Here is a 27,606-nt window from a genome sequence, read left to right as displayed (position 1 = left end):
CCACTTTCTGCCCTTCAAGCGCTACTGATGGCAGAGCCTTCAAGGACGCCACAGCCAAAAATAATCGGGCCCCGACCTACCTCCGGAAATTGGGGCAGCCCCGCCCAGCCACCTGGCACCCGGGAGGTAATTAGTGCATGCGGCAAATTAGGGTAATTAGGTCTGCGGGAACTGAACCTCGGGTCCAGGTTTGGTGCTCAGAGGGGCCTCAAGCACTGCCTCCTCCCATCCCCAACTCACTCTTGTCCTAGGTCCTCAAATCCATAAACCAGTGCTGGCAACCCCAACTCCACCACCCTTTCTTGCCTGGGCCTGAGGGAGCCTGGCTCCGTTGCTTCATGGGGGGTTGTTGAATGAATTAACTTTAGCCGTGGGCAGAAGTCAAGTTCTGAATTTAAGGCAGGGTCTCCTTCAAGTGATGCAAAATCACCAATAGTATTGAGTCATCAAACTCCCCTTTGCCTGACCCCCATGTGTCCACCCTATGCTGGAAGATGACAAACTCTAGGGAAACATCGGCCCTGGTCTCAGCCCTTGAGGGACACTCAGACTGGGGGAGTCAAAGCTGCACACAGACACTCCCAGGAGTCAGGGCTGGGCCAGAAAGAGGGAAGAGGGCTGGAGAAGGTCTAGAGGTAGAGGAGAGAGCTTCTTGGGGAGGAGAGAGCTTCTTGGGGAGGAGAGCATTGAAGGTAAGGCTTTGAGGGATGAATAGGAGTTTGCAAAGAGGCTAATGTCTGAAGGTTGGCCCAACCAGCTATGGCTTGGGGAATGAAGAGAAGGAAGAGGGAGGTAGCTGGAGGGGGCACCTGAGGGGCCGGGAGCTAAAGATTTAGAGGATGTCATGCTAGGTTGGACCCATTTCTGTCCTTGAGAGTTCAGGCCTGGTTGGAGTCCTCTAACTTCTGAAAAAGAAAAGAGTAAGAAGTTGGTTCAGGATCAAAATCACATACCAAAAATAAATATGATGTTTATAATAGCAAGCATTTATTAAGCACCTACAATCATGTTCTCTTCACATAACAACTCATTGGAGGCCGGGTGCAGTGGCTTACATCTGTTATCTCAGCCCTTTGAGAGGCTGAGGCAGGCAGATCATTTGAGTCCAGGAGCTGGAGACCAGCCTGGGCAACATAGTGACACCCCATCTCTACAAAAAATACAAAAATTAGCCAGGCGTAGTGGTGTGCACCTGTAGTCCCAGCCACTCAGGAGTCTGAAGTGGGAGGATTGCTTGAACCCAGAAAGTTGAGGCTGCAGTGAGCCATGATTGAGCCACTGCACTCCAGCCTGGGCAACAGAGTGAGGCCCTGTCTCAAAAAAAAAAAAAAAAAAAAGGGGGGGGGTGGGCATGGTGGCTCACATCTGTAATCCCAACAGTTTGGGAGGCCAAGGCGGGTGGATCACTTGAGTCCAGGAGTTGGAGACCAGCCTGGCCAACATGGTGAAACCCCTGTCTCTACTAAAAATACAAAAATTTAGCCGGGTGTGGTGGCGTGCACCTGTAATCCCAGCTACTAGGGAGGCCGAGGCAGGAGAATCGCTTGAACCTGGAAGGCAGAGATTGCAGCAAGCCGAGATTGTGTCACTGCACTCCAGCCTGGGTGACAGAGCAAGATTCTGTCTCAAAAGAAAAAAAGAAAAGAAAAAGAAAGAACTCATTAGATCCTTACAGTAAACCTCAGAAGTGAACACCATTCATATGCCCATTTTATGGATGGGGAACCTGAGGCACAAAGAAGGGAAAGTGACTTCTTCAGGGTGGCACTGCTGGTAAGCGGCAGGGCTGGGATTCACTCCCTGGCTCATGTGATTCTGAAAGCCACCAAGTCGAAAGCTGGAACCTGGGGATCTCCTACTTCTGAAAGTGCTCATAGAAAGCTGTCACAGGGGCCAAGTGCGGTGGCTCACGTCTGTAATCCCAGCACTTTGGGAGGCCAAGGTGGGCAGATCACGAAGTCAGGAGATTGAGACCATCCTGGCCAACATGGTGAAATCCCATCTCTACTAAAAAAAAAATACAAAAATTAGCTGGGTGTGGCGGTGAGTGCCTGTAATCCCAGCTACTCGGGAGGCTGAGGCAGAAGAATAGCTTGAACCCAGGAATTGGAGGTTGCAGTGAGCCGACATCGTGCCACTGCACTCCAGCCTGGCAACGGAGTGAGACTCCGTCTCAAAAAAAAGAAAAAAAGAAAGTTGTCACAGGTCAGGCTTGTTCTAGGTGCAGGGACAAATCCATGTAAGAGGTGAACAGTAACCAAATCATGCCATAAACAGACCTGAAGTAGTCACCGAGACCTTCACTGGGAGGTGGGCACCCAGCTTTGGGGAAGAGCAGCTGGACTGTCCCTGCTCTGGTGGCACAGAAAGCCTCTGGAGAGGAGAGACTCTTTAGCCTCACTCCAAAGGCTGGATCAGATCTAACTAGGCAGAGACCAGAGCCTAAGCCATAAAAGCCATTCTGCAAATGCAGTTTTCTTAGTGCTGAATGAGCTGTTCGGGCTCCCGCTTGGTTTCCCCTTTAAGGTGGGAAGCTCATTCTCCCACACCATTTTTCAGCCCCAAAGGAAAGTTGCTTTCCTAGTCAGCCACCTTGGGGTGGTGGCCTCTGCCTGCCCTGCAAGGACATCCCAAGTCTGTTCCTTCCTTCCTTCCTTTCTCCCCCAACTTTTTTTTTTTTTTTTTTTTTTTTTTTTTGAGACAGACTCTCCCTCTGTCACCCAGGCTGGAGTACAGTGGCCTGATCTCAGCTCACTGCAACTTCTGCCTCCTGAGTTCAAGCAGTTCTCCTGCCTCAGCCTCCCGAGTAGCTGGGATTACAGATGTGCACCATCACACGCGGCTAATTTTTGTATTTTTAGTAGAGACGGGGTTTCACCATGTTTTGGCCAGGCTGGTCCCAAACTCCTGACCTCAGGTGATCTGCCTGCCTCAGCCTCTCAAAGTGCTGGGATTACAGGCATGAGCCACTGCACCCAGCCCAGTTCTTTAGAAAGAGGCCTCCAGACCTAGGAAGAAGAGGGCCCAGACTGGGGTGGGGGCAGCAGCTCAGGACAGCCCTCGTTAGAGATGAGGTCTCACTATGTTGCCCAGGCTGGTCTCGAACTCCTGAGCTCAAGCGATCCTCCAGCCTCGGCCTCCCAAAGTGCTGGGATGACAGGCATGAGCCCAGCCCCTTTCTATGACTCTTTTGTTACCTGTTTATTATATGAAACAGGTCTAGGTGCTCCTCTAGGGCTGGCCCATCCATCCTGAAGCCTCAGTCTGACCCAGCATAAAAGTGACTGTTCATCCCAGCAGGGAAACTGAGGCACAGACTCAGTTTCCCCAGCTGCAGCAAAGAGTGGCAGGGCCTTTGCCCACGAACCTAATGGTAGGCACCCCAGAGGACGGCTGCTGATATTGACTGAATCCTTCATGTTTCTCCCTCTACTAGAAGCCCTGCAAGCATTGGCCCATTTTCCAGATGAGAAAACTGAGGCCCACACTGAGGAAGCCACTGCCTCAGCATAGACTTGGCTAATCCAGCTTCAGGTTGGGGCTGCTCAAGGCCAGCCCTGTCCCAGCCCCTCCCAGAGACCAGAGACGGTGCTCAGGGAAGCAACTCAGCCCTTCACTGTCTCTTTCACTGTTGCTTTCTGCCCACACAAAGGGCAAAGTCTGCCTGGGCCCCTCGCCCAGCTGCCCCTGTAGAATAGCCACATGGCCCCAGTTCTGCACTCGGCAAACTCTAAACAGCTCCTAGAAGTCTTGGCCATGCCAGCACCTTTCCCAGATACTTTTTTATTTTTTCCATTATTTTGTTGGTAATAAAGAAAAGTCATTTTTTGCACAGAACAGACGGTATTTTCTTTGCTCCCCACAATGTTCAAGCATTTCGTGGCTTCTGGCCTGAGAACAGAGCCAAATCCTTCCCTTGTGCAGATGCCTCGTGAAGTTAGAAGCAGCCAGAGAAACCAAGTCTGTGCCTCAGTTTCCCCTGTGGGATGAACTGTCGCTCTTGTGCTTGGTCAGACTGGGGCTTCAGGATGGGGATGGGCCAGCCCTAGAGGAGCACCCAGACCTGGTCATGTAATAAACAGGTAACATAAGAGTCACAGAAAGGGTCTGGGCTCACGCCTGTCATCCCAGCACTTTGGGAGGCCGAGGTGGGAGGATCACTTGAGCTCAGGAGTTTGAGACCAGCCTGGGCAACATAGTGAGACCTCGTCTCTAAAAAACTTTAAAAAAGAAAAGAGTCACAGGGATTGGGACAGGAGAGGGCAAGATCCCTTCCAAAGCCAGGGCAGTCAGAGAGGCTTCCTGGAGGAGGAGACAGGGTGGTGGCGCTGAGCCTGGAAGGACAAGGCAGAAGAGATGCCTGCAGAGAGGGCATTCCAGGTGGAAGGAACAGTTTGGGCAAAGGCCTGGATGGGGGAAGACTCAGATCTTGGCCCAGGAGTCAATCTCCAAAAACAATCTGACCTGGAATTCACCTAAAGGTAATTTGAATGTAACGTAACTGCCAGCTCAGATATACTATTCTTCTTAGAAGGAAACAGAAATAAAGGAACAGGGAAAGGAAACAGGAGCAGAGGTCTTGGAGATGAAAAGCAAAAGCCTCTCTGAAGTTGCCAAAACACTCAAGTGTCGGCCAGGTGTGGTGGCTCACGTCTGTAATCCCAGGACTTTGGGAAGCCGAGGGTGGTAGATCACTTGAGGTCAGGAGTTCGAGACCAGACTGGCCAACATGGTGAAACCCCATCTCTACTAAAAATACAAAAATCAGCCAGGTGTGGTGGCATGCACCTGTAGTCCCAACTACTCGGGAGGCTGAGGCAGGAGAATCACTTGAATCTGGGAGGCAGAGGCTGCAGTAAGCCAAGATTGTGCCACTGCACTCCAGCCTGGGCAACAGAGTGAGACTTTGTCTCAAAAAAAAAAAAAAGAAGAAAGAAGAAAAACTCAAATGTAAGATCAGAGCTTTAGGGCGCCACAGGCCTTGGTTCCAGGGAGCTGCAGGACCTCTGTCCACAAACGAACCAACGGCACCATGTGATTTTGGAGACAGTGCCAGAGAGGGGGTGGCACCAGGATTGACAAGTGGGACACATGGGCTTGGGGCTGGGGAGGTGGATCCTAGTTCAATTCCGGAAGGACGCTCTCCTGGCAAATGTGGGAAGGGGGTGCTCCCTGTGACCAGAGGTGACAAACCCAGGCCAGTGGAGGCTGAGGGGAAACAACCATGCTTTGGAGACATTCTCTCAGCCTTTGGATTTTGGAACCCTCAAACAACAGCAAAGATAACCTTAATCCAACCATTGTGGGCATTTTTACCATCGTCTTGGGAGGGACAGAGGTGGACAGACGTCCCTGCTTAGGGATGGAGCGGGCAGGAGAACAGAGGCTTCTCTCTCTTTGTCTTGCTTCCCGTTCTCTCCCAAAGTTGATCTCTTCCGTTTCCTGGCAACACCCATTGAGCACTTACTGTATGCAGACCCTGAGACCCACTGCCCCCTCCCCAACCTCACTGGGCCACCCATGTCAGCCCGGGAGTGACCTGACCTCCCTCACAGGTCCAAAGTTATGACCTCAGGTAGTGGGGACAGAGGCAGCTGTCCCCTGAGAAGGTGACAGGAGGGTGAGGTCACATCGCTGTCCCTGCAACTCTCTCCATCTGCTTCCTATCTCTCCGCCTGTCTCCCCCGTGTCTCTGTTTCTGGGTCTCTTTGTCATCCCAGATGTCCCTCTCCGTCTGTCTTTCTGTCCCCACCCTCTGCTCCCAACCTCGACCCCACGCAACCCCCCCATCCCCCTCCACCGCCTCAGCCCCCTCCCCCAATCCTCCGTCCCTTCCCCAGTCCCGGCCCCCGCCCTTCCCCCCTACCCCTCCCCGTGCAAAAAGCCGGCAGGGGGCGCAGCCGGGCGGCCTTGGCGGCCCGGGGAGGCGGGGCGGGCGGCGGCCGCGTCGGGACCGGCCGCGATGGGACCGGAGGCGGCGCGGGCGGCGGCGGCGGCGGCGGCGCAGACAAAGGCGCGGGCGGCGCGGAGGGCGGCGCGGAGGGCGCGGGCCCGGGAGCCAGGGAGCGAGCGGGGCGCCCGGCAGCGCGGAGTCAGCGCCGCGGGGGCCGCACCCGACTCGCGCCTGGACACTCGCGGGGCGCCGACCTGGCAGGGTGAGCCCGGCCTGCCGAGCCTGCGCCGGGAGCGCGGGGGCCTCGAAGTCCCAGGGCCAAGGGGAGGGCGTGGGGGTTCCCCAGAAGTTCCGGACCCGGGACTGGGAGCGGCGTGAGGGGTCCCCAAGTTCCAGGGCTGGAGGGAGCGCGGGGGTCCCGAAGTTCTGGATTCAGGGTCTGAGAGGGGACTGCGCGGGAGGTTCCCAAAGTTCTGGACCCGGCGTTGGAGGAGGCTGCGAAGAGGTCCCCAAAGCTGCGGACCTGGGGTGGGGTACTGGCGTGGGAGGGGTCCGGACGTCCCGGACCCAGGGACTGGTGGGGGGGCAGGGGGTCCTCGAAGTTTAGGAGTCTAGGACAACGCGGAGGACCGGGGTCCCGGACCCGGTTAGAGGAGGAGGCATGGAGGGAGTCCCCGGAGTTACCGACCTGGGGTTGGAGGAGACAGAAGAGGTGTCCCCCTAAGTTCTGGACCCAGGGACAGGGGGCGTCGCGGGAATCTCGGAAGTTCCAGGGTCAGAGCGCGCGTCCCGGAGTTGGGGCGTGCACTGGGTGTCCTCCTGCCTCGGGTGGGGATGGGATCCTGAATTAATATTAACTCCCCCGTCCCCCGTACTGGGGTGCATGGGATGGGGCCTCATCCACCGGCCAGATTGGGGATCCCGGGCACCGGGCGGTGTCGGACCCCCCTCCGGGAGCCCTGTGGCCGGCGGCATCCGAGGCGCATGACTAGTTGGTGAGTAACTTTCCCCAAACGCTGCAAGTCGCAGCAGGAGCTGCCGGACCGGAAGGGCCTGGGTTCCGAGGACCCCTGTGTTCCCCAACTCCCACCCGGCGCAGGACCCGCTCCCAGTCCAGGCCAGAGCTGCCGCCCCACCCCCACTCAGGGGCTCCGGTTTCAGACCCTGTGACCAGGACAGCAGCTGCCCAGGACAGGATGGGGGGGGCATCTCCCCTTTGACCACAGAGGCCGCTGGGCCGGGGCTTCCCCTCCCCCACCTGTCTTCCCCCTCCTCCAAACTCCTCCTTGGTCCCCTGCACATTCGGGGTTGCTGAATGGCCCAATGGGGAGGTTGGGGAGCCCTGGTCTCCCAATGTGGATTCTGCTCCGCCCCCCATGGTGGGCATTGGGATTGGCTGTTTGTCTACTTCTTGTCTTTTTAACTTGGCTGGGGGCTCCTTGGGGATTTGGACTCTGGACTTCAAGGTGTGCCTCTGCCCTAGGGTGGGAGCTGCTGGGGGTGGGGTCCCTCTGCAGGGTGTAGTGGGGAACTGGTCTCCTGGTACCACACACCTCTCAATGGCCCATTTTTTGATGGAGAGCCCCGCTCTGGCCAGTCATGGGTGAATGTGGTGGAAAGAACTCAGCAGAGATTTGGCCTCCACAGCTCAGCCCAGGATGGAGGGGACTTTACGGGGGTGCAATAACCGGGACAATTTACATCTGGATGTCAGCGGCCACCAGGCTCCTCTCAGAGGGCCATCTCCTGTACAGGGTGTTGTGGGGGCTTCCCCTAGACAAAGAAAGATGGGGTCCGCTTGCTCTGAGTTATCTATAATAATTATCTTGCCTTTTTGTTTCTTTTTATAATTTCTTTCTTTTTTGAGACAGGGTCTCACTCTCTTGTCCAAGCTGGAGTGCAGTGGCGTGACCATAGCTCACTGCACTGCAGCCTTGACCTCCTGGGCTCAAGCGATTCTCCCACCTCAGCCTCCCGAGTAGCTGGGACCACAGGCACATGCCACCACACCCGGCTAATTGTTTAAATTTTTGGTAGAGATGGGGTCTCTCCACGTTGCTCAGGATGGTCTCGAACTCCTGGGATCAAAGGATCCTCCTGACTCAGCCTCCCAAAGCACCAGGTGTACTTTGGGCCTCTCCTGCCTTTTTGATTGAAAGTTCCATGATGGGCACACCTGGTGATGGGTCCTGAGATGGAACCTGCTTGGCCTCCCTCAGCCTGGCCTGAGGGACACTCATAGTCCCTCCTCTCTCCCTAGAGGCCAAACCAGTGCTCCTGCCTCCTCTCTGGCCGCCCCCTAGAGCCTGCCCATCCCAGCCTGACCAATGTCCACAGCCAGGTGAGCTCCCACTTCCCCCAGCCTGGCCCTGAGCTTTCTAAGTGGGGGGTGCCTGGCCCCAACCAAACACCCTCTCCCCACACAGGGAGCAGCCAATCTTCAGCACACGGGCGCACGTGTTCCAAATCGACCCAGCCACCAAACGAAACTGGATCCCGGCGGGCAAGCACGCACTCACTGTCTCCTATTTCTACGATGCCACCCGCAATGTGTACCGCATCATCAGCATCGGGGGCGCCAAGGTCCGGGTGGGGTCTGGGTGTTGCAGAGGCACCAGGAGTGCTGGTGACAACCCTGGGTCTGGTGGCTGGCTTGCTGTGTGCCCAAGGGATGGGAAACCCTGAGCCTTCCCAGGCCCTAGTCTCTATCTCCTGAAATGGTTCAGAGTAAAGACCTTCAAGACTCTAATACAAGGTGATACCTGGGGGGTTTCATGTTTGTTAGTATCTGTCCCATCGACCTTGAACTTTGTTCCCTGACCCTAGGCCATCATCAACAGCACTGTCACTCCCAACATGACCTTCACCAAAACTTCCCAGAAGTTCGGGCAGTGGGCGGACAGTCGCGCCAACACAGTCTACGGCCTGGGCTTTGCCTCTGAACAGCATCTGACACAGGTGGGCCAGGTGATGGGGAGAGTGGAGGGAACGGATGAGACTGGGCCCAAGTCTTCTCCTGGGCTCACTCTGGGATCTTGGGCAGGTCCTCTGTCTTCCCATCTGCAGGATGGGATTGTAGGATGAGATGAGACTGAAGCCCCTTTAAGCTTCCCTGGTTTGATTCCTAGTTCATTTTTCTGTTTGTTTGTTTGTTTGTTTGTTTTTTGAGATGGGCTGGAGTGATCTTGGCTCACTGCAACCTCCACCTCCCGGGTTCAAGCGATTCTCCTGCCTCAGCCTCCCAAGTAGCTGGGACTACAGGAGTCCACCACCATGCCCGGCTAATTTTTTGTATTTTATTAGAGACAGGGTTTCACCATGTTGGCCAGGCTGGTCTCGAACTCCTGACCTCAAATGGTCTGCCCGCCTCGGCCTCCCAAAGTGCTGCAATTACAGGCATGAGCCACTGCACCTGCTCTTGAGTCCTAGTTCTACTGCCTCTAGCTCTAATTTTGGACACACCCTGCTCCTCTTTGGGACATCAAATGGGTGGCTGGGCTGGGCTGGGCACTTTCCCACATGCCCCAGCAATATCTTCATCCTCACCTCCCTCCACCCTGTGCCGTCTCTATACTTCCATTATTATCTTTATCCGTGGTTTTGTTGATGATGAGCGCTTTCACGAAGATCTTCTTCTTCTTTTTTTTTTTTTTTTTGGAGATAATGCCTTGCTCTGTCCCCCAGGCTGGAGTGCAGTGGCACGATCTCGGCTCACTGCAACCTCCACCTTCCGATTCTCCTGCCTCAGCCTCTGGAGTAGCTGGGATTACAGGCACCCGCCACCTCGCCCAGCTAATTTTTGTATTTTTAGTAGAGATGGGATTTTGTTGGCCAGGCTGGTCTTGAACTCCTGACCTCAGATGATCCACCTGCCTCGGCCTCCCAAAGTGCTGGGATTACAGGCATGAGCTACCACACCAGGCTTTCTTTGTTTTCTTCTAGAAGCTTTAGAATTTACCTTTCTTTTTTTTTTTTCCCTCCCTCCCTCCCTTCTTCTTTTTTTTTTTTTTTTTTTAACAAGATCTTGTTCTGTTGTCCAGGCTGGAGTGAAGCAGTGCAGTCATGGCTCACTGTAGCCTCAAACTCCTGGGCACAAGGGATCCTCCCACCTCAGCCTCCTGACTAGCTGAGACTATAGGCACATGCCAACATGCCTAGCTAATGTCTTTATTCTTATTTTTATTTTTTGTAGAGACAGGATCTCACTATGTTGTCCAGGCTGTTCTTGACTCCTGGCCTCAAGCAAGCCTCTCACTTTGGCCTCCCAAAGTGCTGGGATTACAGGCTTGAGCCACTGCACCCAGACAATTTACTTTTTTTTTTTTTTTTGAGACGGAGTCTCGCTCTGTTGCCCAGGCTGGAGTGCAGTGGCGTGATCTTGGCTCACTGCAAGCTCCGCCTCCCAGGTTCGCACCATTCTCCTGCCTCAGCCTCCCAAGTAGCTGGGACTACAGGTGCCTGCCACCACGCCCGCCTAATTTTTTTTGTATTTTTAGTAGAGACGGGGTTTCACCATGTTAGTCAGGATGGTCTCGATCTCCTGACCCCGTGATCCACCCGCCTCAGCCTCCCAAAGTGCTGGGATTACAGGCATGAGTCACTGCGCCCGGCCCTGACAATTTACCTTTCTAATTTACATCTTTTTTTTTTTTGGAGACAGAGTCTAGCTCTGTTGCCAGGCTGGAGTGCAGTGGCCTGATCTCGGCTCACTGCAACCTCTTCCCTCCAGGTTCAAGCAATTCTCCTGCCTCAGCTTCCCAAGTAGTTGGGATTACAGACACACCACATGTGGCTAATTTTTGTATTTTTACAAAATTCTTGTTTTTAAAATTTTTGTATTCTTAGCAGAGACAGGGTTTCACTATGTTGGCCAGGCTGGTTTCAAACTCCTGACTTCAGGTGATCCGCCTGCCTCAGGCTCCCAAAGTGCTGGGATTACAGGTGTGAGCCACTGCGCCCGGCCTAAAAAATCATTTATTTATATTTTTTTGAGACAGAGTTTCGCTCTTGTCCCCCAGGCTGGAGTGCAATGGCGCGATCTCGGCTCACCGCAACTTCCGCCTCCCCGGTTCAAGCGATTCTCCTTCCTCAGCCTCCCAAGTAGCTGGGATTACAGTCACGCACCATCATGCCCGGCTGATTTTGTAATTTTAGTAGAGATGGGGGTTCACCATGTTGGTCAGGCTGATCTTGAACTCCTAACCTCATGATCCACCTGCCTCGGCCTCCCAAAGTGCTGGGATTACAAGCGTGAGCCACCACACATGGCCTTATTTATTTATTTTGAGATGGAGGTTTGCTCTGTCACCCAGGCTGGAGTGCAATGGCACAATCTCGGCTCACTGCAGCCTCCACCTTCTGGGCTCAAGCAATTCTCCTGCCTCAGCCTCCCAAGTACTAGGATTATAGGCGCCCACCACCATGCCGGGCTAATTTTTGTGTTTTTAGTAGAGATGGGGTTTCACCATGTTGGCCAGGCTGGTTTCGAACTCCTGACCTGAAATGATCCGCCCGCCTCGGTCTCCCAAAGTGCTGGGATTACAGGTGTGAGCCACCGCACCCGGCCTAAAAAATTATTTTTAAACTAAGGAAATTTATTTTAAGACCGGGGTGGTGGGGGGAATCATATCCTATCCTAACTGGAAAACTGGTATTGCTTTGTCATAAATAGGTGGTAAATGTAAACATGTAAACATTTAATAAAACAAAAACAAGAATGAGATGATTACTTTCTCATTGACTTCTGATGTCTCTCAGAGCCTGAGACCTAATCTCTTTGTTATAAAGGAATAATAACAGGTGTTAAAGACAGATTAGCACCCACCTGAGGCTCTCTTTGTTGAAATAGCCCTGATAAAGATTAAAAGGGACCTGACGTGTTGGCTCATACCTGTCATTCTCACACTTTGGGAGGCCGAGGTGGGTGGATCACGAGGTCAGGAGTTCGAGACCAGCATGGCCAATATGATGAAAACCCATCTGTACTAAATACAAAAATTAGCTGGGCGTGGTGGTGCGGGCCTGTAGTCCCAGCTACTCGGGAGGTTGAGGCAGAAGAATCGCTTGAACCTGGGAGGCAGAGGTTGCAGTGAGCTGAGATGGTGCCACTGCACTCCAGCCTGGATGACAGCGAGATTCCGTCTCAAAAAAAAAAAAAGGATGGGTGCTGTGCCTGTAATCCCAGCACTTTGGGAGGCTGAGGCAGGCGGATCACTTCAAGCCGGGAATTTACGATCAGCCTGGCCAACATGGTGAAAACCACATCTCTACTAAAAATATGAAAATTAGCCAGGTATGCTGGTGCATGCCTGTAATCCCAGCTACTCGGGAGGCTGAAGCAGAGGCTGCAGTGAGCCAAGATCATGTCACTGCACTCCAGCCTGGGCAACAGAGCAAGACTCCATCTCAAAATAAATAAATAAATAAAAATAACAGGAAAAGGGCCATTCTGGGGAACACGGCTAGACCCCATCTCTAGAAAAAATTAGCCAGGCATGATGGCACACACCTGTAGTCCCAGCTCCTTGGTGGAGGGGTAAGGTGGAAGGGTCACTTGAGCCAGGGAGGTCAAGGCTGCAGTGAGCCAAGATCATGCCACTGCACTGCAGCCTGGGTGACAAAGTGAGACCCTTTCCTAAAAAGAGGAAATGAGAATTCCTTTCCCTTTCTCAGTGTGGCCCAGTGTATTTAAATGCCACCTCTGTGATCTGATGCCACCTGCCCACCCACCGTGGTACATCATTTTTCAAACTTTCTCTCCTTCTTCCAAGGTGTGTGATAAGGGGATGGGTACAGTTCGAAAGTGGCGGGGCTGTCACTGAGTGATGGTGACCTGTTTGGGAGGATGGGCTGGGGTTTTACTGTCTTTTCCTCCCCACTCCCTTAGTTTGCTGAGAAGTTCCAGGAAGTGAAGGAAGCAGCCAGGCTGGCCAGGGAGAAATCTCAGGATGGCGGGGAGCTCACCAGTCCAGCCCTGGGGCTCGCCTCCCACCAGGTCAGCACTCCCTACTCCCCTATGCCTGCCTGGGCACCTGTGAGTCAGCCAGGCGCTCAACTGATATTGGGGGACCTTGATATTGGGAGACCGGGGCACTCTGCTGGTCCTCAAGACCCAATGCTTCCAGATGACCTAAAAGACCCACGGCAGGGACCACGGAGGAGCAGTGTGGAGCGTGTCATAGAGGGTCTGGACCTTGCCTGGGGCCGGTGGGGTGCACCCAGTAGGTCCCAGTAGCAAAACCAGCTCAGATGGCCGGATGGAAGACTAGAAATTGAAATGGCTAAGTGTGGCCGGGCGCGGTGGCTCACGCCTGTAATCCCAGCAATTTGGGAGGCTGAGGTGGGAGGATCACTTGAGGCCAGAAGTTCGAGACCAGCCTAGCCAACATGGTGATACTCCCTCTCTACTAAAAAATACAAAAATTAGCCAGGCGTGGTAGCATGCACCTGTAGTCCCAGCTGCTCGGGAGGCTGAGGCAGGAGAATCGCTTGAACCCAGGAGATGGAGGTTGCAGTGAGCCGAGATCGTGCCACTGCACTCCAGCCTGGGTGACAGAGTGTGACTCTGTCTCGAAGAAAAAAAGAAAGAAATGGCTAAGTGTGAGGCAGAACAACGAACTGTCCCTGCGTGTTTTCCCACATTAATTTATTCAGCATTATTTATTGAGCACCTGCTGTGTACCAAGCCCAGGGCTGTGCACAGGGGTTGCAGAGATGAAAAAAGCATGAGCCTCCAGCTGCTGCCTCCACTGGGCTGCAGTGGCGTTGGCCTCTTGCAGGGCACCCGCCAGCTTGTCTACGCCCAGAGCCAGTGGTCCAGGCAGTGGGGTTGCTCATGAAACACGAATTCCGCCTGGGCAGTGCTTCCTGCTGAAATCCTAAACGGGATGTTGAAGTTCGGCCGCAGGGAAGGGAACAGCAGGGAGCTGTCCGATTGTCCCCCTCCCCTACCTTATAGGTTCCAAGTATCTTGGTTTAGACTAACCTGCATCAGACTTGCTCCTGGGGGTGGTGAAAACCCAGGAAGGCAAGGTTGAGGGCGTGGGCATGGAACTCCCAGCCTAGGGGCCATAGGAGGGTGGGTGAGGTGGGGAGGGACACACTCTGGATCCTGTGCTGTGAAGGACCTGCTTAGGGTGCATAGGTCAATTGCACCCCCGATGTGACGACCCCAGTCACATCAGCCTTGATCCCAGCTGATGTGGGGTCGTGACCTACTCTTTTCCCCGTGCATAGGTGCCCCCGAGCCCTCTCGTCAGTGCCAACGGCCCCGGCGAGGAAAAACTGTTCCGCAGCCAGAGCGCTGATGCCCCCGGCCCCACAGAGCGCGAGCGGCTAAAGAAGATGTTGTCTGAGGGGTGAGGGGCGGGACTTGGGGGCGTGGCAGGGGCGGGGGGCAGGGGTAGGGGTGGGGGACAAGGAGGCGGTTCTCGGAAGCCAAGGGAGTGCCAGGACGGTGGGATCTAACTGTGGACTCAAGACCTGGGGAAGGGGACGAGGATCTGAATGCTGCCCCATCCGAGCCGACCCCGCCCCTACCCTGCGTTGGCCACGCCCCTCCGTTTTGACCCCCACCCCTGTCTCTTCTCGCTGCTAACCTCGCCCCGTCGATGCCTCTCTGGGCTTAGGATAACCACCCTGACCACGCCCCCATCGGCTGACTCTCCCCAACCCCCCATCCCTCCCTCAACATTCCACAGTGTCACTGGGCGGTCTCCACGTGCCCCCTTCTTTGACTCAGTCCTCGACAAGACCCCGCTTCTGCGGGACTGCCCCATCCCTAAGCTCAGCGCTCATTGTCGCCACGTCCCCAGCCCTGCGTGGCCCTGACTCCGTGCCCTAGCCCAGAGCCACCCCTCCTCTGGCCCCGCCCCCTAGCCCGGCATCGCCCGTGACTCCGCCTCACCCCAGCGCCACCCACCCTGGCCCCGCCCCCTAGCCGAGCATTGCCAATGACTCCGCCCCCAGCCCAGTGCCACTCCACCCTGGCCCCGCCCCCTAGTCCAACTTTGCGCCCGACTCCGCACCCTCGCCAGCCTTCGCCCTGACCTAAGCCCAGAGCTATCCCACCCCTGGCCCCGCCCCCTAGCCCAGCATCGCCCGACTCCGCCCCCCAGCCCTGTGTCACCCACTGCCGACCTCGTGTCCCTGCAGCTCCGTGGGCGAGGTACAGTGGGAGGCCGAGTTTTTCGCACTGCAAGACAGCAACAACAAGCTGGCAGGCGCCCTGCGAGAGGCCAACGCCGCCGCAGCCCAGTGGAGGCAGCAGCTGGAGGCTCAGCGTGCAGAGGCCGAGCGGCTGCGGCAGCGGGTGAGGGCACCCCTCCCTCCGAGAGACCCCCACCTGGCCCGGGCAACTGTGGAGCCCGCGCCTCCGCAGTTCCCATCTGCCCTGGGTTCATGGACTGGCTGTGTGACCTCAGCAGGTCACCGACCCAGCCTCAGTTTCTTGCTCTGTAAAATGGGTTTGAGACAATGCCAACCTCAGAGGGTGATCAGAACCTAAAGTCCAAGCTGTGCAGAGGGGGGTGGTGGCACCAACCAAGGAAGTTGGATGCTCGGTCCTGGGCGTGGCCAGACAGGAGGCAGATTCCCTAGAGGTTGGGCAAGCAACGGAGAGTGCAGGCGGGGGCGTTAGAGGCTGCTATTCCTGTCCCACAGGTGGCTGAGCTGGAGGCTCAGGCAGCTTCAGAGGTGACCCCCGCCAGCGAGAAGGAGGGGCCGGGTCAGGGCCAGTCGCTGGAACAGCTGGAAGCTCTGGTGCAAACCAAGGACCAGGTGAGTGCCAAGTGTGGTTCCTGGGCCTCGCCTTCCCTCACCTCCTGCGGGAAAGCCAGGACCCCCGCAACAGACCCTGGGAACTCTTCTCCTCTAGGAGATTCAGACCCTGAAGAGTCAGACTGGGGGGCCCCGCGAGGCCCCGGAGGCTGCGGAGCGCGAGGAGACTCAGCAGAAGGTGCAGGTGTGTGTGGGCACCAGGAGGTGGGGTGACGGTGGGTGACAGTCACCTCAACAGACAATCAGGACGATATCTACCTAAGACGATAAAGTATTGAGAGGCCCGGTCCCGTGAAAGGCCTGATGCCCAGCAGGTGCCGTGTGAACAGTGGCTATTGGTACAGTTTCATATCCATCTATGGGTTCAACAAGCAATGCTTGAGTCCCTGCTGCATTCCTATGCCAGACCCCATCAATTCCTCCTGTTCTCAGCCTGAGATCACAGAGCCCGCGTTGGAACCAGGTCTGGCTTGGCTTGGCTTTTTTTTTTTTTTTAATTCTTTGAGATGGAGTCTCGCTCTGTTGCCCAGGCTGGAGTGCAATGGCACGATCTCAGCTCACTGCAACCTCCACCTCCCGGGTTCAAGCGATTCTCCTGCCTCAGCCTCCTGAGTAGCTGGGATTACAGGCGCCTGCCACTACACCCAGCTAATTTTTTGTATTTTTAGTAGAGACAGGGTTTCACCATGTTGGCCAGGCTGGTCTCAACTCCTGATCTCATGATTTGCCCGCCTCGGCCTCCCAAAGTGCTGGGATTATAGACATGTGCCACCATGCCCGGGCATTTTTTGTGTTTTTAGTAGAGATGGGGTTTCCTCATGTTGGCCAGGCTGGTCTCGAACTCCTGACCTTGAGCAATCTGCCCTCGGCCTCCCAAAGTGCTGGGGTTATAGACATGTGCCACCATGCCCGGGCATTTTTTGTGTTTTTAGTAGAGATGGGGTTTCCTCATGTTGGCCAGGCTGGTCTCGAACTCCTGACCTTGAGCAATCTGCCCTCGGCCTCCCAAAGTGCTGGGATTATAGGCGTGAGTCACCACGCCCGGCCTTGGCTTGGCTTTTGCTAAAGGCTTTATCTGAGAAATGTTCAGGGGGTACTTTTTTTTTTTTGAGACGGAGTCTCTCTCTGTTGCCCAGGCTGGAGTGCAGTGGCGCAATCTCGGCTCACTGCAAGCTCCGCCTCCCAGGTTCGCTCCATTCTCCTGCCTCAGCCTCCCGAGTAGCTGGGACTACAGGTGCTCGCCACCACGCCCGGCTAATTTTTTGTATTTTTTAGTAGAGACGGGGTTTCACCATGTTAGCCAGGATAGTCTCGATTTCCTGACCTCGTGATCCGCTTGCCTTGGCCTCCCAAAGTGCTGGCATTACAGGCGTAAGCCACCGAGCCCGGACTTTTTTTTTTTTTTTTGAGATGGAGTCTCACTCTGTCACCCAGGCTGGAGTGCAGTGGCGTGATCTCGGCTCACTGCAAGCTCCGCCTTCTGGGCTCAAGCGATTCTCCTGCCTCAGCCTCTAGAGTAGCTGGGACTACAGGTGTGCACCACCATGCCCAGCTAATTTTTGTATTTTTAGTAGAGATGGGTGTTTACCATGTTGGCCAAGCTGGTCTCGAACTCCTGACCTCAGGGGATCCACCTGCCTCCACCTCCCAAAGTTCTGGGATTACAGGTGTGAGCCATTGCTGGGCATGGTGGTGTATGCCTGTAATCCCAGCTACTTGGGAGGCTGAGGCACGAGAATTGCTTGAACCTGGGAGGCGGAGGTTGCAGTGAGCCGAGATCACGCCATTGCACTCCAGCCTGGGTGACAAGAGCGAAATTCCATCTCAAAAACAAACAAACGAAATGAGGGCAGAAGCTAGGCCCCTGTGGGGTGTGCATTTTATTCCTGGTGTGATGGGCACCCTAGGATGGCTCTGGGTGGAAGAGGGACATGAAGGTGGTCAGACTCTGGACGCCTCGGGCAGGACTGGTGATTTGTTGGGGCCCCCAACCCTGCCCACCCTTTCCTGGCAGGACCTGGAGACCCGCAATGCGGAGCTGGAGCACCAGCTGCGGGCGACGGAGCGCAGCCTGGAGGAGGCACGGGCAGAGCGGGAGCGGGCGCGGGCCGAGGTGGGCCGGGCAGCGCAGCTGCTGGACGTCAGGCTGTTTGAGCTGAGTGAGCTGCGTGAGGGCCTGGCCCGCCTGGCTGAGGCTGCGCCCTGAGCTGGGGCTGGTTTTCTATGAACGATTCCGGCCTGGGATGCAGGCCAGGCTGCAGGCGACATAGTTGGGCACATTCGTCCTGGAAAGGGACTGGGGGTCCCAACTTAGCCCTGGGTGGGCTGGGCCGGGCTGGGGTGGGCCCCAGTTGGCTCTGGCTGTTGGCAGCTTGGGGGCTGTTTTTGAGCTTCTCATTGTGTAGAATTTCTAGATCCCCAGATTACATTTCTAAGCGTGGCTGTGTGTGTGTGGTATGTGGGTATCTGGGCACCTAACATGTCGCTGGCCCCTTTCCCTGCCTCTTTTTGGGTGCCCCTGAATCCACGTGGCAGTTATAAGCCACTTGCAGATGAGGGGTGAGGCTTGGAGTCCGAGGGAGGTGCCCAGGCCATACAGCCAGGAACCTGGCTCTGGTGTCTCTCTGCCTGTCCCCTTGGGCTTAGCCCACATTGTCTGGCCAAGTTTGGACTTTCATGGCCCCTTCACTCTGGCCACAACCCCCAGATGTGGCCAGGTGGGTGGCCAGGGAAACTCATAGCTGTGCCCATTTGGCACAGAACTGACCTCACCGAAGCCTCACAGCTGCCTCCGGAGAGCAGGGCAGTTGCTATGCCCATTCTCCGGGTGAGGAAACTGGAAGCCCAGAGAAGGGGCTTCAGGACCCAAAATCCCATGGCCGTTCGAGCAGGTAGTTTGTCTGCAAAACTTTGGGCCTGCCTGGTGGAAACGGACGTGGTGTTCTGGGCAGACACCTGAGAAACACCAGAGGCTGCACTCCACCTCTCCTGTCCCCCTGCTCTTCAAAAGTCAGACTGAGGAAGTCAAAAGACCCGTTTATTGAGCACCTCCTGTATGCGGCACCCCTGGGGGGTGACCTTGGGTTGGGGTCACAACCTCCCGGTCATGTTCTTTCTTCCCCTGCAGCCTGAATCTTGGCCAAGGCTCGGGGAAGGGGCCAGCCAGTGGTTTCGGGGCAGAGGAGCAGGGCCCGTGCAACATGAGCGCCCACAGGTTCCGCTGCGGGGCACTGGGTAGGCCCCCGGGAAGGGCCGCTGCCCCCAAGGAAGGTTCCTCCAACCCTCAGCTCCATGGAGGAGTCCAGGACTGGGCAGATGGCCGTGTGGGGCTCAGGCTGGGCCCTGGGAGGGGACTGGGCCTGAGTGGGACCCAGGCGGGGTCCTGGGTGGACGCCCCTTGTGGCCAGCCCTGCCGGCCTTCTGTCGCTTCAGCGTCTCCTCCACCTTCTCCTTGAAGCGCCAGTTCTTCTGCTTGATCTTGGCCAGCTCGGCCTTGCGCTTGGCCTCCAGGTCAGGGTCCTGGCACAGGGAGGACCAGGGGATGGCTGAGCTGGTGGCCCCACCCAGGGAACCTGGCCACCCACCCCCTACCTGCCGGCTCGGCCCTCACCTTCCCCTCCAGGATCAGCTGCTTCCGTTTGTTGATCTCCTTCTTTTCGTCAAAGTGGGCCGCCTCCAGTTTCTGGTGGGGGAAAGTGGGGTAAGGAGATGCTGGTCACGGGGGACCCACCTGGAAGGGAGCACCCCCGGCCCTGGAGAGCACCTTAGTCCCCGCCCGCCTCTGACACTCACGATCTCACACTCTCTTCGCACCACGTTGACCTGCGTGAGGATCTGTAGCACCTCGGCCTCTTCCACGGAGAATTCCTCTAGCTTCTTCTCTGTGGGGACAGCAAAGCCGGGGGTGGGGGTGGGGAGGAGACGTGACACGGAGAGGGAGTTCAGCCAAGTAGTGAGTTCCCCATGCTGTGGGGTATGCAAGGCCATCTGGGGTCATATCAGGTAAGGGTCAGCTGAGCAAGATCAGGGATTTCTGAGGTAAGGAAGGTACGGACCGCTGTCTTTCAGAGTCTCACGGTCACCCAAGCTGGAATGCAGTGGCACTATCTTGGCTCACTGCAACATCCGCCTCCCGGGTTCAAGTCATTCTCGTGCCTCAGCCTCCCCTCCCAATTTTTTTTCGGTGTTAGCAGCATTATGAGTTTAACCATGAATATTAATTTCTTGCAAACAGTGTCCTTTAAAATCCAGATATTTTTTTCTTTTTTTTTGAAGACAGGGTCTTACTCTGTCGCCCACGCTGGAGCGTGGTGGCTCAATCAGATCACTGTAGCCTCCGCTCAAGCAATCTTCCAACCTCAGCCTCTTGAGTAGTTGGAACTACGGGCGTGTGCTGCTAGTTTCTGTATTTTTTGGAGAGGCAGGGTTTCTCCACGTTGCCCAGGCTGATCTCAAACTCCTGGGCTCAAGTGATCCACCCACCTCGGCCTCCCAGAGTGCTAGGATTACAGGTGTGAGCCACTGTGCCTGGCCAAGTCCAGATGTTTCTAAATTTCAGGACAGTCTATGCAGTGATCAGAGATACCTAAGGAAGTGTCTGTCTTGGCTGCATATGAAACCACTCCCAGGGGTTTTTAGCAGGCCCAGACCCTGTCAATGGGGCCTCTGACATCTCAGGGACCTTCCACACACCTCAGTCTGAGAAACCCAAGTCCCCTCCTGACTGATGTGGCTTTCAGCTGCTGGCGGCAACTATCGGGAGTTTGTTTCAATAAATGGGCAAAAGAACTTGTTTTGGGGGTGCCTAGGGAAGGAAGCCCCAGCCTAAATCTGCTCACAGGAGCAGGCCAGCTGGTGTCTCACAGGGGAAAATGAGTCTCACCCCAAGGTGCCCACCTCTGCCCACCCCCCCCCCCCACCCCACTCACTGATCTGCTCCTCAATGGCGTGCACCAGGTGGATGTCATACTGTGTCACCAGCGTGATGGCCTGACCCTGCCGCCCTGTGGGGATGTGCCAGTTATCTGCTATGTGCTGGGGGTCAGGACATGGGGCAAATAAGGGTAGATCCTGACAGCTGCGCAGCTCAGGGGTCCTCCTGGAGATGCTGAACAAGGGCTTGTGCTTGGGAGGGATCAGCCCAGAGTGTCTGGGCTTGACCCCAAGCAGGACCACTGTGTGGAGGACGGGTCGCTGGGGGGAGGCAGGTCTGCCAGTCTGGCCTTACACAGGAGTTAGTTACTGCCCGATTTCCCTTTTTGGCTTGGCTGCCAGGGAACCAAGTCTAAGTAATGCCAGCCATTAGCCCTGACGGGCCTCAGCCCAAGATCTCTGCTTGCTGCTTCTGTGACGGTGACTAGGGCCGAAACTGCACTGATGGTGGACAAGGTCCGTGACCCTCATGGCAGCCCCACGTGGATGTCACCATTTTCATTATCCGCCATGTGAGGTCTGGGGAGCGGAAGTAACCTGCCCAGCACCACAGGGTCAGGATAGAAGGTCCAGGCCCAGTCTGACCCCAGCAACCACATCTTTCCTGGCTCCAGAACTGAGAGCATCTCATGGACACCGTGCCCCTCCCTGACGAGGCAGCAGCAAGTAGTGGGGGCTGGGGCTGTGTATGCACCCTCCCGGGGGGCAGCCCCACACTGCTCAGTTCATCACCTGGCTTGGGTGAAGGCAGCATCTCACTTGCGTTTGCTTTATTTTACATTTTTATTTTATTTACTTATTTTAGTTTATTATTATTTTTTGAGAAAGAGTCTTACACTGTCGCCCAGGCTGGAGTGCAATTGTACGATCTCCGCTCATTGCAACCTCCGCTTCCCGGGTTCAAGCAATTCTCCTGCCTCGGCCTCCTGAGTAGCTGGGATTACAGGCGCCCTCCACCATGCCTGGCTAATTTTTTTGTATTTTTAGTAAGACAGCATTTCACTATGTTGGCCAGGCTGGTCTCGAACTCCTGACCTCGTGATCCACCCTTCTCGGCCTCCCAAAGTGCTGAGATTACAGGCGTGAGCCACCGCACCTGGCCTATTTTATTTTATTTTTTTGAGACAGAGTTTTGCTCTTTTTGCCCAGGCTGGGGTGCAATGGTGCAATCTCGGCTCACTGCAACCTCCCAGGTTCAAGTGATTTTCCTGCCTCCGCCTCCCGAGTAGCTGGGATTCATCTTTGCTTTAGAAAGGACAACTCCCCAACTTGCAAACATGGCCCCGAGTAGCTCTCATCTGTGGGCTGCACCCTACCCACGGCCTACCACCTGAATTTGCTGGGCAGGCTGGAGGGACAGAGGCCCAAGGCTCGGCCTCCCCCTCCACTGCTCACCTGCACGTGCTGTCCGGCCGACTCGGTGGATGTAGATCTTGGGGAGCCCAGGGGTGTTGTGGTTGATGACCACCTGTACCGTAGGGATGTCCAGGCCCCTGGAGGCAGAGATGGCTGGTCAGCTCCACTGACATGGGAAACCGAGGCTAGGACTCACCCAGGGTCACTCAGCAGGGAGGCTGGGGCTGCCTGACATGCCTGAGGTCAGCCTTCTCATCTCTGGGGCTTTGTAGTAAAAGAGGGAGTGCCCTTGGCAGGGGACTGGGGGCTGCTCACCGGGAGGCCACGTCTGTTGCAATCAGGATCCGGTAGATGCTGGACTTGAACTTGGCTAGGGCGGCAAAGCGTTCTTTCTGCACAGGGTTGGGAAGAAAATCAGGAATGCATGAAGGCAGGGTTTTCTGTGTGAGGCCTGGGGACAGGGTGGAGGCCAGGACAGTCCCCAGCCGTCCATTGAGGAAGATGGCCATGAGAAGTCAGACCAGGACAAATGAATGACGGCTAAAAGAGACATGGTCAGGGAGGGCCTCTCGAGCTGCGATATTTTGGGACCAGAAGAGACCAGGCGGCAGGAAGAAGGCACCCGGCAGAAGGAAGGATCGGGGCCAATGTCTGAGGTGGGGAGGTGTCCCAGGGTAAGGCTGGCGGGCCCCGGGGTCACCTCACCTGCTTCATCATGGAGTGCAGAGCCACGGTGGGGAAGCTGAACTTGCGCAGCATCATGCACAGAATCTGGCAGGTCCTGGCGGGAAGGATGTGCCTGTCAACCCCTCCACCTCTCAGGTTCTGGGAAGGTGTTCCTGCCCCCACCCACTCAAGACACCTAGCATGTCAACCCCTCCACCTCTCAGGTTCTGGGAAGGTGTTCCTGCCCCCACCCACTCAAGACACCTAGCACAGTGGCCTCATGCAGCTTAGAAAGGAGAGGCAGCAGGCCAAGCACGGTGGCTCACGCCTGTAATCCCAGCACTTTGGGAGACTGAGGCGGGTGGATCACTTGAGGCCAGGAGTTCAAGACCAGCCTGCCCAACATGGCAAAACCCCATCTGTACTAAAAATACAAAAATTAGCCAGGCATGGTGGCATATGACTGTAGCCCCAGCTACTCAGGAGGCTGAGGCAGGAGAATTGTTTGAACCCAGGAGACAGAGGTTGCAGTGAGCCGAGACTGCGCCATTGCACTCCAGCCTGGGGGACAGCGTGAGACTCTCAAAAAAAAAAAAGAAGAGGCAGGATGAGGGTTGGCAGACGCCTCGCCTGCCTGATGTCCTCTCTGCTGATCCCTCCCTGGAGCTGGAACTGACAAGAGTTGGCCCTGGGACTGCAGGGCTGGAAGTCTGGAAACTGACTTGCTAGGGGTGGTCACTGTTACCAAGAAGGCCAAGAAGGAGCCAGCAGAGGAAAACAGAGGAGAAAGAGCAGCACAGGGAGAAAGGATGGGGACCATCACATAAGCTGCTGGATCCTGCCGTGCCTGACAGCCACCCTACAGCCAAACTTTTCTCTTTTTCCCTGAGACAGTCTCGCTCTGTCTCCCAGGATGGAGTGCAGTGGCGCGATCTCGGCTCACTGTAACCTCCACCTACCGGGTTCAAGTGATTCTCCCGCCTCACCTTCCCCAGTAGCTGGGACTACAGGTGCTCGCCACCATGCCTGGCTAATTTTTGTATTTTTAGTTGAGATGAGGTTTCACCACGTTGGGCAGGCTGGTCTCGAACTCCTGACCTCAGGTGATCCGCCTACCTCAGCCTCCCAAAGCGCTGGGATTACAGGCGTGAGCCACCGCGCCCAGTCCCAGCTTTTCTCTTCTGGGAGGTAACACGTTTAAAGCGCCTTGATTTCCGCCCTTCTATCCTGGCTCGTGCTGGCAGAGCCTCCAGCTTCTCCATGACCTTCCCAAACAGCTCAATGAAGAAGATGTGAACTGCCCTCCCCAGGGGTCTCTGTCTGCGCAGACGCACACCAGGCCTGTTAGTTGTCACAACTTCCTCTGAGATGGGACTAGATGCCCGGGAAAGCTCAGTGACACCCCCAGAACACAGCGAATGGGCTGCTCAAACAGCTGCTTGCAGGGGTTTCCTGGCCCTTCCATCAAGGGCTGGGCTGAGGAACCCCTAAGGCCGGCTGCACCTTCAGATTGAGGGATCTTGGCTCCTTGAGGGAAGCCCCCATGACCTCCAGGCTGAGCAGAGGCTGGGGAGTGCTGAGACTGGCTGTGTGTCCCAGACCAAAGACATCGGGCCACCTCCTCCCTTGAAGGGCGGTGGGAGGGGAGAGGCGGGCCCCGCTCACTTGCACGTGTTGGTGAAGATGATAATGGACCAGTCCTCGTGCTCATCCTGGAAGCGCTGGATCAGGTGGACCAGATAGGCGTCCTTGACCTTCTCAGGCACCAGCAGGTAGCGCTGGTCCAGCTGCTCCACGGTGCTCACCCTGGGGATGGACAGGTAGACCGCCACGCCTCAGTGTCCCTGTCTGTAGGATGGGGCTGCCCTCCCCACGCTGTCTGGGCTGTGGACTCACGGGGCCTGTGCCTCCCAGAAGAAGGGCTGGTTGGTGGCCAGGCCCTGCAGCTCCCGGAGCGTGTCGGTCAGCGTGGCGCTGAACAGCAGTGTCTGCCTGTGGGCTGGCACGGCTGCCAGGATGGCCTCCAGGTCCACGGTGAAGTCAGTGCAGCCCTGTTCCAGCAGCCGGTCTGCCTCATCCATCACCTGCCGTGCCAATGGGGGCAGGGGTGAGGGTGCCATACATGGCCCTGGGTCTTGGACACTCCTGAAACAGGCCTCTTTGAGAGGCGTGGACGTGGACCCTATGCCCTGGAGTACCTCCTTCCAAGGGAGGCCTGCCCCTCACCCAAGTCTCAGCAAGGCCCTACCCCCAAATAACATTGCTAGGACTGGGCCCCCTCTTGCTCTTGTTGGTCCTTGAACGGTCCTTGTCACTGTTCCTAGCATTTTACCGGACAGTCTAAGGGACATACGTTTCCTAAATGGATGAGATGGTGCCCCAGGCTCTGATGCTGGGCCTGGAGGCTCCGAGCCCAGCTCCTGAGGTCTGCAGGGGCGGGGCGAACTCACCAGGAAGCGGATCTTCTTTATACTAAAAGTGTTGGAGCTGCGCAGGTGATCTGCCAGGCGCCCTGGCGTGGCGATGACCACGTGCGGTTTCCGAGAGAGCTCCAGCGCCTGGGCCACCATGTCTGGGGAACAGAGCATGAGAGGCAGGGCTGGGCAGGTGGTCCAAAGCTGCTAGGGTCCCATGCTGGGGCTTCCCCCGCCTCCCAGCTCCCATACCCATGCCACCGACGATGATGCAGTCTTTCAGCCCTAGAGGCTTCCCCAGGACCCGGAACTGCTCTGCGATCTGGTAGGCCAGCTCCCTGTGGGTGTGAAGGGGCCAGGCTGGGTCAGGTAGTGGTTCTGGGCCTGCCCCCCATTCCCCTCTCCATCCCCAGGGTTCCTCCCTGAGCTCCCAAGCTCCTGACTTGCCCGGTCCTGTTCACAAAGGCTCTGATGCTGAAGCCTTGGAGGCCGTTGTGGCCCCTGCCCCCTCGCCAGGCTCAGCCTGGAACATCCCTCCTTCACCAGCCCAACCCAAGCTGGCCTCAGCATCTCTTCCTATCCCAAACCTGTGCCTTCTCCCAGTTCGCCTCTCAGCAATGGCCTCACCACCAGCCAGTTGCCCCAGCCAGAGGGTCTCAAGCATCAGCCTCCTTTCTGCCCCCAACCAACTCTGTCCTGGCCTCTGCCTGGCCCACGACCTTTCCTGCTCACACACCCGAGAATTAATTCTAACACTCCGCCTGGCATTCAAGGCCTTTCTCAAACTGGCTCCAATATGCCCAGGCCCCAGTACCCTTTCTGCTGCCTGCCTCTTTCTTTCTTTCTTTTTTTTTTTTGAGACAGAGTTTTACTCTTGTTGCCTAGGCTGGAGTGCAATGGCGCGATCTTGGCTCACCGCAACCTCCGCCTCCTGGGTTCAAGTGATTCTCCTGCCTCGGCCTCCTGAGTAGCTGGGATTACAAGCATGCGCTACCATGCCCAGCTAATTTTTTGTATTTTTAGTAGAGACGGGGTTTCTCCATGTTGGTCAGGCTGGTCTGGAACTCCTGGCCTCAAGTGATCCGCTCACCTGGAGCTCCCAAAGTGCTGGGATTACAGGTGTGAGCCACTGCACCCGGGCCATCTTGTTTAACTCTGCAGGACCCCTAAGAAGTGGGTAGCAAGATGTTCATCCTCATCTCACATGTGGGAAAAAGGCGCTCAGAGAGGGAAAGGTGCTTGCCCAAGAGAGCACAGCTGGTTAACCCATACCCAGGAGGACTGCTGGGGGCTCACCTGGTGGGTGTCAGGACGAGGCAGAAGATGCCATAGGGATCCTCAGACAGCTTCTGCAAGATGGGAAGGACAAACGCTGCTGTCTTCCCACTGCCTGTCTTGGCACAGCCCAAGCAGTCTCGACCTGGGTTGGAGATAAAGCAGCATCAACACCCTCCATGTGTGGACAGCTGGGTTTCAGAGACCTGCCCAGGACACACAGCCAGTGAGTGGCAGGCTGGACTGGAACCCATATCCATTTGACCCGAGATACCCACAGCTTCCCACCACCTCATTCTAACTCCGTCCAGGAGCACGTGAACTTGCGGAACCCAGAATTCCCTTCCCTCAATGCATCTTGTGCTCCCTGTTGACCCCTTCATTTGTTTATTTAATCCCTGACTTGTCACTCTTAGGCTTCCTGTGGGCCTCTCTTTAATGGTCAAACTGGGTTGGGCTAGAGGAGCAATCACAGAACCAAGGAGTCCTGGATCTACCAGCAATTTTGAGAGCCTCAAATTCTATTTGTAAAATAAAGATAGCAGTACCAGGTCTGCAGGATTTTGCGATACTATCTTTTAGTCATTCATCAAACCCTCCCTGTGCTGAGACTATGAAAATTTCACACATTACATCACTTGCGTACGGACACAAAGCGAGTCAGTCATGCAACCTAAATGCCAACACTGTCCAGTCGTCCTCCGGAATCCCGGATCTCCTGTAACGTCCGAGGTTGCCCTTCGCCTCGTGGGACCGGAATGAGCAAAGGCTGCGAGAAGGGAAAGGAGTCGAGAAGAGCGCAGACGCCTCTTGGGGAAGGCCCCAGGCCATACTCACCCTCCAGGATGGCTGGGATGCAGCCGAGCTGCACGGGCGTGGGCTGCTTCAAACCCAGCTGCCGACATTGTTCCACGAGCCACGATGACAGCCCGAGCTCCGCGAAGCCTGCCATCCTTGTGGCCAGCCGTGTAGGGGCCCGTGTGATTCGCGCTTCCGGCGCGCGCCGACGACGTCACGAGAAAAATCTTCCTGTTTATTGGATCTGCCTTCTGCGAGGTCCCACCCTCTCCGGCTCCCTCAGCCCATTCCCAGCCTCGACCGCATCCTTATCCTGTTTCCCCGGATCCCATTGGCTTGCAGAAACACACTACAATTCCCGAGATGCTCTGCGTGACGCACTTACGTCTTCCGCCCCCTTGCTTATTATTGTGGAGCTTCCCATTGGCTTACTTCGCCGCCACTCGGAAAAAGTAAACTACATTTCCCAGCGTGCCCGTGGAGGTGTCTTGGTTC

General features: G+C 56.1%; 2 protein-coding genes and 1 long non-coding RNA gene across 6 annotated transcripts; 1 reads left to right on the top strand and 2 right to left on the bottom strand.

Moving 5' to 3' along the window:
- Positions 1-381: 381 nt before the first annotated feature.
- LOC129020540 (uncharacterized) lies at positions 382-6,955 on the bottom strand. The gene is made up of 3 exons (XR_010125077.1): positions 6,582-6,955; positions 999-1,150; positions 382-905 (listed from the first exon to the last, which is right to left on the bottom strand). It is a non-coding gene; the product is annotated as an uncharacterized LOC129020540 (long non-coding RNA).
- Positions 5,965-18,110, top strand: HOMER3 (homer scaffold protein 3). The gene is made up of 10 exons (XM_054465028.2): positions 5,965-6,155; positions 8,154-8,234; positions 8,320-8,476; positions 8,720-8,851; positions 12,780-12,887; positions 14,129-14,250; positions 15,047-15,203; positions 15,554-15,670; positions 15,768-15,854; positions 17,685-18,110. Exons 2-10 carry the CDS (start codon positions 8,221-8,223, stop codon positions 17,874-17,876), a joined length of 1,086 nt encoding a protein of 361 aa, XP_054321003.1. The 5' UTR covers positions 5,965-6,155; positions 8,154-8,220; the 3' UTR covers positions 17,877-18,110.
- Positions 18,111-18,686: 576 nt separating this feature from the next.
- DDX49 (DEAD-box helicase 49) lies at positions 18,687-27,577 on the bottom strand. Of its 4 annotated transcripts, XM_054465018.2 has the most exons (14): positions 27,151-27,577; positions 26,987-27,082; positions 26,335-26,458; positions 25,291-25,376; positions 25,075-25,196; positions 24,521-24,708; positions 24,290-24,430; positions 22,664-22,739; positions 22,274-22,350; positions 21,998-22,095; positions 20,599-20,673; positions 19,463-19,551; positions 19,281-19,352; positions 18,687-19,189 (listed from the first exon to the last, which is right to left on the bottom strand). In XM_054465018.2, exons 1-14 carry the CDS (start codon positions 27,263-27,265, stop codon positions 19,001-19,003), a joined length of 1,548 nt encoding a protein of 515 aa, XP_054320993.2. In that variant the 5' UTR covers positions 27,266-27,577; the 3' UTR covers positions 18,687-19,000. The 4 variants fall into 4 exon arrangements, with proteins under 4 accessions (XP_054320993.2, XP_054320994.2, XP_054320995.2 ...); XM_054465019.2 differs by lacking the exon at positions 20,599-20,673; XM_054465020.2 differs by lacking the exon at positions 26,987-27,082.
- Positions 27,578-27,606: the final 29 nt, after the last annotated feature.

This window comes from Pongo pygmaeus, chromosome 20, assembly GCF_028885625.2.
Source record: "Pongo pygmaeus isolate AG05252 chromosome 20, NHGRI_mPonPyg2-v2.0_pri, whole genome shotgun sequence".
In the NCBI taxonomy this organism is placed as follows: domain Eukaryota; kingdom Metazoa; phylum Chordata; class Mammalia; order Primates; family Hominidae; genus Pongo; species Pongo pygmaeus.
This window is presented reverse-complemented; position numbering and strand designations above follow the sequence as displayed.

Coding starts and splice junctions, on each gene's coding strand:
- DDX49 (XM_054465018.2), bottom strand. CDS start 27,265: ATGGCAGGCTTCGCGGAGCTCGGGCTGTCATCGTGGCTCGTGGAACAA. Junction 22,740..24,289: donor ATCTTCACCAACACGTGCAA/GTGAGCGGGGCC, acceptor CCTTCCCGCCAG/GACCTGCCAGATTCTGTGCA. Junction 22,096..22,273: donor GCAACAGACGTGGCCTCCCG/GTGAGCAGCCCC, acceptor CTCTGCCTCCAG/GGGCCTGGACATCCCTACGG.
- HOMER3 (XM_054465028.2), top strand. Junction 15,204..15,553: donor CCGAGCGGCTGCGGCAGCGG/GTGAGGGCACCC, acceptor CCTGTCCCACAG/GTGGCTGAGCTGGAGGCTCA. Junction 15,855..17,684: donor AGACTCAGCAGAAGGTGCAG/GTGTGTGTGGGC, acceptor CTTTCCTGGCAG/GACCTGGAGACCCGCAATGC.